The sequence below is a fragment of the Cokeromyces recurvatus genome (genome assembly GCF_025118155.1).
Source record: "Cokeromyces recurvatus strain NRRL 2243 chromosome Unknown BX663scaffold_16, whole genome shotgun sequence".
NCBI lineage: Eukaryota > Fungi > Mucoromycota > Mucoromycetes > Mucorales > Mucoraceae > Cokeromyces > Cokeromyces recurvatus.
In genome coordinates this window covers 360,039-370,701 of record NW_026251402.1, presented here as the reverse complement: position 1 = coordinate 370,701, position 10,663 = coordinate 360,039, and the positions used below count along the sequence as shown (strand labels likewise).

General features: G+C 29.4%; 6 protein-coding genes across 6 annotated transcripts; 2 read left to right on the top strand and 4 right to left on the bottom strand.

The window, feature by feature from the left end:
* Positions 1-448: 448 nt before the first annotated feature.
* BX663DRAFT_487195 (HAD-superfamily hydrolase subfamily IA) lies at positions 449-1,255 on the bottom strand (the record flags this gene model as incomplete). Its single annotated transcript, XM_051524726.1, has 3 exons — positions 449-721; positions 780-1,049; positions 1,115-1,255. 3 exons carry the CDS (start codon positions 1,253-1,255, stop codon positions 449-451), a joined length of 684 nt encoding a protein of 227 aa, XP_051381903.1.
* Positions 1,256-1,322: 67 nt separating this feature from the next.
* BX663DRAFT_512896 (uncharacterized protein) lies at positions 1,323-2,372 on the bottom strand. Its single transcript, XM_051528065.1, has one exon. It carries the CDS (start codon positions 2,263-2,265, stop codon positions 1,456-1,458), a length of 810 nt encoding a protein of 269 aa, XP_051381902.1. The 5' UTR covers positions 2,266-2,372; the 3' UTR covers positions 1,323-1,455.
* A 715-nt stretch (positions 2,373-3,087) lies between these two features.
* On the top strand, positions 3,088-5,343 carry BX663DRAFT_512894 (glycoside hydrolase). The gene is made up of 8 exons (XM_051528064.1): positions 3,088-3,428; positions 3,484-3,780; positions 3,855-3,963; positions 4,057-4,153; positions 4,242-4,282; positions 4,343-4,519; positions 4,599-5,017; positions 5,080-5,343. Exons 1-8 carry the CDS (start codon positions 3,115-3,117, stop codon positions 5,249-5,251), a joined length of 1,626 nt encoding a protein of 541 aa, XP_051381901.1. The 5' UTR covers positions 3,088-3,114; the 3' UTR covers positions 5,252-5,343.
* A 38-nt stretch (positions 5,344-5,381) lies between these two features.
* On the bottom strand, positions 5,382-6,987 carry BX663DRAFT_543832 (uncharacterized protein; the record flags this gene model as incomplete). The annotated part of the gene is made up of 6 exons (XM_051530858.1): positions 6,872-6,987; positions 6,754-6,799; positions 6,213-6,680; positions 6,072-6,139; positions 5,498-5,984; positions 5,382-5,417 (listed from the first exon to the last, which is right to left on the bottom strand). The coding sequence occupies exons 1-6, from the start codon at positions 6,913-6,915 to the stop codon at positions 5,382-5,384; spliced, it is 1,149 nt and encodes a 382-aa protein (XP_051381900.1). The 5' UTR covers positions 6,916-6,987.
* A 143-nt stretch (positions 6,988-7,130) lies between these two features.
* BX663DRAFT_92947 (uncharacterized protein) lies at positions 7,131-8,628 on the top strand. The gene is made up of 7 exons (XM_051532355.1): positions 7,131-7,225; positions 7,297-7,352; positions 7,427-7,525; positions 7,591-7,637; positions 7,701-8,000; positions 8,069-8,492; positions 8,574-8,628. The coding sequence occupies exons 1-6, from the start codon at positions 7,194-7,196 to the stop codon at positions 8,438-8,440; spliced, it is 906 nt and encodes a 301-aa protein (XP_051381899.1). The 5' UTR covers positions 7,131-7,193; the 3' UTR covers positions 8,441-8,492; positions 8,574-8,628.
* Positions 8,629-8,899: 271 nt separating this feature from the next.
* On the bottom strand, positions 8,900-10,272 carry BX663DRAFT_436612 (uncharacterized protein; the record flags this gene model as incomplete). The annotated part of the gene is made up of 7 exons (XM_051523193.1): positions 8,900-9,208; positions 9,266-9,424; positions 9,493-9,539; positions 9,592-9,672; positions 9,757-9,824; positions 10,021-10,066; positions 10,122-10,272. Coding segments are annotated over 7 exons (861 nt in total), but the record flags the coding sequence as incomplete, so codon positions are not given.
* Positions 10,273-10,663: the final 391 nt, after the last annotated feature.

Sequence of the window (10,663 nt, the reverse complement as noted above, 5' to 3'; positions counted from 1 at the left end):
AAATGAAGGATGAGAGTAGTTTAAGATTTGAACCTTCACAAATATGTTGAAGAAGTTAACTGCCAAGTACAATAATCAAGAAAAATTTGTAGTTGATAGACATTTTTACCATGATAGAGAATTAATAAGTTTCTAAGGCAGCATTTTATGTAACGACGTATTTCCAGATAATTCTAGCAGGTATGGGAAGAATTGAATTTAAAGAATGAAAGCACAATCTGTCACAGTTAGTTTGAAGAAGCAGTATTTATGATTGTCAAACATTTATTTTTATTTTTATCCAAAAATTCAAACTATTTCTTTTAAATAACTGCCTAAGAAAATACAACATCTTCTAGTTACAAAGTATTTACTTGGTCATCCATGTCTTTTTTTTTCCCCTTCCCCTCCCCTTCTATTTACATAAAATAATACAGCCCATTAATAAACAATAATCATCTATCTTATTCTAGAGTGTATTTTTGACTTCTACTTCAAAAGATCCATCGGGAAGGTTTGTGAAATCAACATCTGTTAATAAATCAACAACACAGTTTGCACCAGCTTCCTTTAATTGTTCAACTGAATGAGTTGTTTTACAAGCAATCACAACTGCACCTGCAGCTTTGGCAGATTGTACACCTGAAGGCGCATCTTCAAAGACTACAACTTCCTCTGGTTTAAATCCAAGCTTTTCAATAATACGAAGATAACTTTCAGGATGAGGTTTACCCTGAGTAACCTGAGTAAGAGTATATTTTTAGTATCTTTTTAAGTTGAAATAAATGTGCATTTATTACCATATCTCCACACACCATAGCCTCAGGGGCTTCAATATTACATTGTTCTAGTCTTTTTCTTGCCATATATTCATTACCACCTGTACAGATACCCCATCTGTTAAGAGGAATCTTTTGTAATAAGGTTGAAACACCTGGCATTATAGTCACGCCTTCTGATTCTTCGGCTAATTTTCTTTCAAAATCTAATGCATGTTCTAGTGTGGCTTTATGAGGAGTCCATTTAGTCATTGTCTCAATTGTGCGAACACCATGTGAAGTAGCAAGAATCTTATTTTATTTTTTCATGAGAAACTTGTTATTTTTTTTTCTTCTTTTTCACCACTTGAACTTACTTTATTGCCATCTAAACCATTCTCAACAGCAAATTGATGCCAGAAACGTTCTACCAAAGGAATAGTATCAATCAATGTTCCATCCAAGTCGAATATAAAAGCTTTTACGCGATAATATTTGCTATTTGAATTACAAGTCATTTCTTAAGGTTATACGAAAAAATAAAAAAGAAAAAAAAGAAAAAAGAATAAAAAAGAAAAGATTTATATCATATATAACATGGGATTAAAAGGCTCCTGCGTAATTAATGCGCATTTTATTTTTACTCAGCAATATATTTCTCAGCCAACTTAATCAATTTGTTTAGCTAATATACAATTAATGATGAATTACAATGACGTTAATGAGAATCTTCATCAGGTCCAGGACAATTGTCATCTAAATCAAGCTTATCATTATATTTAGCCCTACACCAAAAACAGTAATGATATGTGTCTCGTAAATATTTAATAACAAGCTCTAATCGTTCATCTAAAGTGAATGTTTCAAGCTTTTTCAATTCTTCTTCTGGGTATAATACTATTGCTTCTTTTTCTTTCACTTCTTCAATTTCTTCATTCTTATTTTCTTCATCATTCGTATTATTTTCAGTCGGTTGTATTGGCTTAAGTGTCCATAAAATATTTGACTCAATATCATTGTTTTCATCTAATTTTTCACATATAGATACTGCAGCGTTTAAGTATTTTGTTAGTTGATTCTCTTTTGCTTTCTCAGCCATCAATGCTCTAAAATCATCTGGATTTGCCATTGTTTTTTTCCTCTTTCTTTCTTCCTCTTCCTCTAATTCACGAGTTCTTTTCTGTAGTTCAGATTCCATTCCAATACCATATCGACCTAATTTCATATCAATCTTAATCGGTTCAACAATGCCTCTACCAGATCCTAACGAACTTCCTTTCTTAAAACCCATTTTGGTTAGCATTTTCATTCCCTTATTATTTTTGTCTTCATCTAAGGATCGTTTTAATCCTTTCTCTCTCTCTTCTGCTTCTAATTGTGCACGAGGTTTGATGTGTGACTTTTTCTCTTGTTCACGTAATTGTTTCTTTCTACGTTCAGAATAAGTTTCTTCTTTTCTTTTCAATTCAAATTCTTCAGCATTTTCTAAAAACTTTGCAGACATGTAATCATCTTCTTCATCACTCATGTTAAATACACATAAAAAAAAATAAAAAAAAAGAGAGTAATCTTTTCAAACGAGGGTGATAAATTCATTGCGGTATTTAAATAATTATAAAGTCAATTTTTATACTTAAACGACCATTATATGTTATATACGTACGCATATAATGACTACAGGTTTCCAATATGTGATAAAACTAAGTGCCTATACTACCATCTATTGTATTCATGTAAAAGTCTTGAAGAATTGAAAAAAAAAACTTACTAGCATGAAACTGATAATGATCTGTCGAGACTCTTGTTTATAGAAAAGTTTGAAAGTAATTTACAAAACTTTAAACAATAACCTATTGAGTCCAGCTAGCAAAACCTTTAATTAAGATGTCACCAAGATATGACTTTATAGATAACATTGCTAGCAAGATTACTAGCTGGTTTTTTTTTCTATCATTCCAAAAGGATATACACATAGATAAATATAAAACATAAGGAAGAGAATCATACAATATTGGATCGTTGTCCGGAAAAAAAGGAACAAGATCAAAGAATAAATATATTAGTGTAAACCAACACTTTATATACAAAAATAAAATAAAATAAAATAAAATAAAATAAAATAAAATAAAATAAAATAAAATAAAAATCGTTGACTTTACTAATAAAGAAGATTACACGATCATAACTCTTACTTTCTATTTGAACGTCTCACTTCTCAATTCTAGTTTAATATTTAAATTGAACATTACTGAAACGAATCGACGTCTGAGGCATTGTATTTCTTAAGTTTCCAAAAATAGAAAAATGAGTTTGCATAAATATTTTATTATTTTCTTTTCTATTTTTCTTTCTTTTCTTTCCCTCCTCTTAAGATAAAATGATAATTAATATAGTTTATATCTTATATGTGGCTACTTTTATTAAAATAGTTTATTCGTTTTATTTTAATCAAAAACCCATTTTCGACGTTATTAGTTCATACAATGATGAAGAACATAGAGTGCAAGTCAAAAAGACAAGGCAACAAATCAGAGCAGAGTTGGGCACTCTACCAGAGTCTCATTTATTAAGTCCAAAAGAAAAGCAACAGTACATTAAAGACGCCTTCATGTTTTCATGGCAAGGTTATCGAAATTTTAGTTGGGGATTTGATGAAAATAGACCTGTAAGTAATGGTCCTAGAAATACAAGGTAAACAATATGTTGTAAGGTGTAATATATACGATAATATTGATTCATGAAATAGAAATGGATGGGGAGCGACTATTATAGACTCATTAGATACTTTATTTATTATGGGATTTCACAAAGACTTTAAAGACGCACAAAACTTTGTTTCATTACTTAATTGGGATAAGAGTGACAATGATGAGCCTGTACAATTATTTGAAACAGTCATTCGTTATGTAGGTGGGCTTTTGTCTGCTTATGACTTGTCTCATGAAAAAATATTTGTTAAAAAGGCAATTGAATTAGTGAATCGTTTATTACCTGCCTTTGATACAACAACTGGAATACCTTATCAATATATGAATTTTACAACGTAAGTATTCAATATATAAAGCCAAAAAAAAAAAAGATGATGTCTGTCTTATGGTTACTTTTCTTTATGTATAGAGGAGAAGCTATTAAAAATCCAATTGCTTGTTTAGCTGAAATCGGTACAATTCAAATTGAATTTACAAGACTGTCTGAAATAACTGGCAACTGGAAATATCATTACGTGGTAAAAAATCAGTTGACCTATACATTAAATCCATATTTCAATTAAGAGAGAGAGAGGCTTACTATCTATTTTATATATTTATATATATGAAAGGGTCAACACGTATATGATATATTTATCGACAAATATAGTGAGAATTTTGGTTTATTTCCACACCTTATTAATGTAAATACAGGAAAGCCAGTTGGAGGTAAAGTTTTTTATTTATTTATTTTTTTTTTAAAAAAAAGAATATTATTTAATGTTAACTATTATCAATGAATATGATACATGTGTAGACCATATTACATGGGGCGGTATGGGAGATAGTTTCTATGAGGTATAAGCACTTCAAATTACATGATTGTCATGAATGAAAGATTAAATACACATTATATAGTATTTAATAAAGCAACTAGTTATCTCGAGAGGGAAAGACCCAATCAAGTCAAAAATGGTATCACAGCTTATTTCTGGACTCCAAAAGCAGCTTTTAGTTGATTCACCTTCAGATCCAAATGCCTCCTTCTTAGCAAACTTGGATAATGGTAAACAAATACTTCAAATGGACGAATTGGTATAAACTAGTTTATGTTATATACATATATATAACATTGAATATATAGTATATATATCAACTTTCTTTTATTATGTAGGCTTGCTTTGCACCTGGAACCTTACTTTTAGCTGCAAGGATTCTTCCTAATCATAAGGAAGTTGAATCAATTGCAAAAAGGTTAATGCATGGCTGTTACAGTGCTTGGGACTTGTCAAAGACAGGGTTAGCACCAGAAATTTTTTCTTGGGACACGAATCATCACGATCAAAGCAAAGGTATTTATTATGATGTAAATGATAGACCTGCAGTATATCCAATTGTTCCAAGTTATATATTGCGTCCTGAAACATTGGAATCTCTTTATTACTTTTTCGTGCTTACGAAGGATCCTATTTATCAAGATATGGCATGGGATATTTTCAGTTCTTTATACACATATTGTAGATCAAAGTCTGGATATTCAGGAGTGAGAAGAGTGGATATACCAACACCTACATGGGATGATCGTGAAGAAAGGTATATATGATATATGTCTAATATCTGAAAGTTGAGACTTATTATTATCATTAAATCTATAGTTTTTTCTTTGCCGAGACTCTTAAATACTTGTATCTAATATTTGATGACCCTGAAAACCCTCGATTGCCCTTTGATAAATGGGTTTTTAATACAGAAGCTCATCCATTGAGAATAACATCTATTGTTCCTCCTTTAGAGAAGAAGATCCCTCAATTCAATCACCAACAATAGACATTCGTTATCTATCTGGAACGTTTGTTCCTTACATTTAAACGAAGATAAATTGCATTTATTTATTAGTTATGTATTTGTAAATAAAGATATACATCTAATCTATATAATTATTATTCTAATCCATATACTAATCATCTTCATCGGAAGAGCCTCTAAATTCATCCTAATTATAGTTATTTTTTTTTTCGTAAGTAACGGATATAATCATATAGACCTGTTTAATTTTATAACTGTAAAACTAACCTCTGAGTCTTCTTCATCCTCCTCTTCTTCAGCCTCCTCCTCTTCTTCTTCTTCATCATCATCTTCCTCTTTCTTATCCTCATTTTCTTGCGTTTCGTTTTCTTCCTCTTCAGTTACATTATTTTGTTCTTCTACTTCATCATCATCATCATCAATCATTTTTCGCCTCTTCTTTTTAGACTTTTGTAATTTATCTTCATTTTTATCACTACTATCATCACTATCAGTTTCATCGTCTAAAGCGTAAGAAACTGTGTTTTGATGTCTATTCCTTAATCTAGTTGATCTGATAGGTCTTCCTTTAGTGTTTGTATCTATAATTAAACTTGTATCTAAACTGTCCAATTCAGCTTTTAATTCTCTTTCGGCTTTAATAGCTTCACATTTCTCTAACGTTGGTCTTCCATGTACTCCTAACTCTTCAAGTATTGATTTTAATTTTCTAACTTTTGCAGCCTCTGTTAGGCAATCAGCAAGTTCTTTTGACCTTATCAATAATCATATAAGCATATATAAAACCATTATACTTTTGTTTAATTGAACAAAGAAAAAAAAAGGAAGAGAAGGTCCTTACCAAATTTTACGAACACCACATTTGTTAATAAAATGTTTAAGTCTTTTAACTTTCTCCGAATCAGGAACCTATTTGAAAAAAAAAGAAGTCGGTAAATAATCCATGCTTAAGTTTGTTTAATTTATAAATTCAAACTATTACTCCTGGTGAGGATTCTTTTGAAGCTGTACTTTTGGTAGAAGCATTTTTAGTAGGTGTTTTGGCTTTACTTGCTGAATGCGTAGAAAATGAAGAAGCTGATACGCTCTTCTTGTTATCTCTTTCTCTATTTGTTGACTCTTCTATATCTTCATCTTCACTATCCAAATCCATTCTACTTTTCGATTTATTAGGCTTCGATCTTTTAAGTCTAGTTACTTTCTCTTCCTCCTCATCGCTTTCATTCATCTCTTTTCTCTCCTCAAAATCATCCGTTTCAATAGAATTGGCTTTACGTTTCTTATTTATATCTGTAGAATGTATTTCTTCTTTCTTATTATTATTTTCTTCGTAATCAGAACCCATTTTATCTTCTTCTTGCTCATCATTATTCTCCAACATGATTTCATCGATCATTGTGTTAATAATTTTTTTATAAGGTTTTTGTTTTAATGAATCTGTATCAAAGTCCTAGAATTTTCATGTATATATTATTAAAATCTGATGCTTTGACAGATGCATATTATAATATATATTATATTACAAAATAAGACTCCAATTGGTGTCTGATTTCATTTGCTGTAAGGATACTATGATAATGGTAAGTTTGTGGAATTAGAATAGGTTTTACACTACTATCTTCATTATATGCAAATGGCTACCTTTTGTCACCATTGACAATGATACTATATAAATTACAAAACATGGTTTTAGCAAACGAATTGTATTAAAGCATGTTTTTTTTTAGCTTTACTCCGTAAGTTTGTCTTTAAATTCTTCAGTTTCCAGAAATTCTTTATTTAATTTGATCATATTATAATAACTTGATTATTAAAAAAAAAAAAAAAAAAAAAAAAAAAAAAAAAAAAGAGAGAGAGAGAGTTTCAATTATGAAAGTCGTTTTTTTTTTTTTTTTTTTTTTTTTTTTTTTTTTGCATCTTAATTTTAGACGCGTAAAAAAATTAAATATTGTCTTTTTAAGAAATGATTTTTTCCAAGACATCTGACGATACATTGTAAAGAAAAGGCAAAAAGAAAAATTAGTGCTTGTTTTTGTGTTAATTTTATGTAATGTTTCGATCTTTAGTTTACCTGAAGAGAATGACAAATTAAAAGCACAGATTAAAGAGTTAAAGAGAAGATGTATGTCCATTATTTTATTTTTTAATCTGTACATGTAATCATACAGACTTATTGTAATTCCTCTTGATTAATAGTGGCGACTGCAGTAGAAAAAGAAAGAAGATTAAAGCGTGAGCTAATAGAGGAGGATCTTTCATATGTAACAGTATCTAGTTTAACAAAATTAATACAAGGTTTAAATAAACTTCAATACATGTATTTGAATATAATAATGAGCTAAACTTGTTTCTACATTCAGATCCCACAAGAATAGTAGAGTATGAGCTGACACAGATGCAAAAGGAGGTAAATTTAAACAATATAGCAAAAGCTATTTGTGTGAATTCATTAATCATCAAAAAAAAAAAGATTTTTGACAAAATGATGACCACTGCAGAAGCTTGCTGTGTGCATGAGATGATTAGCTATCATCGTCTTACAGGTCGCTCAGTATTTAAATTTAAAGGAAAACGCAATTGTATTAGACTTGATACATTTTATAACAAGACATATAAAGAGCCATATTACATCATTTATGATATAGATCAAAATGATTCTGACAATTTCTCAGTAACAAGAAGTAATCCTCTTTTAATTGAACATCATACTATACCCCCTTTTATTCATTTGGATAATTTACAAGCTCAGTTTTTGCCACATAATTTTAATGTATAAATATGTTCGACTGGTATATCTACATTCTATATACTAATAGCTTCTTTCTCTCTTTTTAATAGACATTTATACGTATTGTACATGCCCAAATTCAGGCTTATGTGACAAAAAGAGAAATATTGAAAGAGATAGAAAGCCTCAGTAGGTCTTATCCCATCAAAATTCAATTCCAAAGTGAGCCATTACATAAAGTAGAAATAAAATTACAAGTAGACAAGATAGGCTTGGTTTATGTGGACATGTCATTTGAAGACAAAAGTTCCTTATATCCCACAGATGTGAATATTCGAAAAGCTACAAGTGAAGAGGATATGTTAACAATTGAAGAAGAAAAGTTCTTTGTACAATTACAGCAAGCTTTAAAGCAAAAGTCTATGAAAAACGTTTTCCTTGAAATATTAAATACAAATAATCATGAAGATCTTCAAGAATAGCATTATCAAACGATGAAAGAGGAATTGCATCCTATAAGCCACGCTTTATCATGTAAAAAAAAAAATAAACAAATGTATTTATTTATATTCATTTAAATACACATATAATTAATTTTATTATGTAATTTTAAAGAAAGAAAAAGAAAATAGACTCTATTTTTTGTATTCAGTTTATTTCTTTCGTTTGCCAGTAACTTTTTCATCTTTAGCTTTCTCTATTTCATTTTTTACAAATAACATTGTCTGCTTTGTTTGAAACACCTTATTTCCATTCCCCCAAATAGTATGCTCACCTAAATAGCTATAAGGATCATTCACATTTGTTGTTGAGGCATGCTTGTTTCTATCTAATCTTAATTTCCTAGTCAAATGAGTGTCTAGCATCCAGCGGTGAAAATGCGAAAGATAGGATCTACAATAACCAGTGAATGTAACATATACAGGTTTACTATAAATATATTACTCATTAGTTTCAAGTGATTCATTATTTCGTAATTCTGTTATATACTTTTTAGATATGGCATGAGTACAAACATAATCCAAGTCTGCTGTCAGTACGACTCGTTTTGAATAATAAATCATGTTTTCATACAATTTTATTTTATCTATCGTTGATATTTGTTCTTTTGTTGAATCCCAAATAAAAATGGATGAATTTAGGGTCGGGTCATCTTCTAATAATCGTTTTGACATTTTAGACTTGACTAATTCAGATGTTCTATCTGTAAATATAAGTATCACTTTGTCTCCTAAACGAGTTATCATGCGCTATACATTTAATATAGTTAATTATGATGTGTTAGCAAACAAAATGTATTAGATTACTTTAATATTATCAGCCAAAGAGACAGCATCCTCAGAATACCATCTACAGTTGGGTGAATATCCTCCAACTACAACAACAGAAAAGTTCTGTTTAAACGATATAGGTATCCTTCTGTCCAATTCATGGTGAGTATCAGTGACTAAATCCAAGAGTGGTGCCTAATATATTTGTTAGTCAGCAAAATGAAAGTTAAAATAAAATAGAATCAATGACTTTTTTATTTTACAGGCGTAATAATACCATTCTTTTGTTTGGCTAAAGGACCAAGTGCAGCTAATAATAAGATTAGATTAATACATGGTTAAATGAATGATCATGTTCGTACCCATTTTAGCGTTTGCTTCATATTTTGGTAAGATAACTTGGTCAAAGTTAATAAAAGGTATACCAGGATACCCAACATATACTAATAAAATTCATTCTTTTTATTTTTAGACATACATAAATTAGCAGATATATATATTTTTTTTATCAAATAGATAAAGATTACCTGTAAAAGGTTTTTGATTTGAGCATATGTTGGATAAATGAAAACAAGCAGGTATAGCATCTTGGCCACTTGTAATGATATAATCAGGAATTGAATCATCTTGGGATATTACAGGTTCCTTTGAAGACAAATACCATGGTAGCTTTTTATTCTTTACTTGTTTTGCTGTAAGTGAATCAAGTTAAAAGGCTATTTCCCTATAGCTATTTTATACATATATACACAAATATATTTATAGATATACCTTTATATCGAGAAACATACCAATTAATTATATATTTCTGAAGAACAACAGGAAACAGTTGTAGCCCTTTATATTTATATTTGTTAAAAAAAATGTATTCAAAAAAAAATCTTTATCTTACGTTCACTAGCAGTAATTGTTTTCAGTTTAAAAGTATTTGATAGTTCTTTAGAACCAGCCAAATGCTTTCCTAATGCCATTGCTTGTAATGTACTTTCTAGTCCACCATTTGTAATAACCCAAACATTAGGTACATTTGTTTGGGTTGAGTAAGAACAATGACTGATTCGGTTAATCCTTTTAAAGACTTTTAAGACTTTAATTTATTTGTGTATATGGTATACAAGTGAAACGATGATTGTTTACCCTGTCTAAACATCTATTATTTCCTAGAAGAAATCTAACAGAGTTGCGCCTGGGGTATTATTTTTCTTTAAAAATAATTCTGAATTTGAAGTTCACGATACAAATGCTGAAATTAGAATATGTACACAATTATACAAATATGTATAAATTTTTATCATTGACACTGTAACAGCAAGCTTTACTCATGTTGCAGTAAGAACTTTATCAAAAAAAAAAACCAACAAAAAGTGTTAAAATTAAAGAAACTTTTATATATACTCTAATCAATACAAAGTATCAATCTTAGCGTACCTTTTA

Coding starts and splice junctions, on each gene's coding strand:
- BX663DRAFT_92947 (XM_051532355.1), top strand. CDS start 7,194: ATGATTTTTTCCAAGACATCTGACGATACATT. Junction 7,226..7,296: donor AAGACATCTGACGATACATT/GTAAAGAAAAGG, acceptor TTCGATCTTTAG/TTTACCTGAAGAGAATGACA. Junction 7,638..7,700: donor TGACACAGATGCAAAAGGAG/GTAAATTTAAAC, acceptor AAAAAAAAAAAG/ATTTTTGACAAAATGATGAC.
- BX663DRAFT_512894 (XM_051528064.1), top strand. CDS start 3,115: ATGATAATTAATATAGTTTATATCTTATATGTGGCTACTTTTATTAAA. Junction 3,964..4,056: donor ACTGGAAATATCATTACGTG/GTAAAAAATCAG, acceptor TATATATGAAAG/GGTCAACACGTATATGATAT. Junction 4,154..4,241: donor TACAGGAAAGCCAGTTGGAG/GTAAAGTTTTTT, acceptor ATACATGTGTAG/ACCATATTACATGGGGCGGT.
- BX663DRAFT_512896 (XM_051528065.1), bottom strand. CDS start 2,265: ATGAGTGATGAAGAAGATGATTACATGTCTGCAAAGTTTTTAGAAAAT.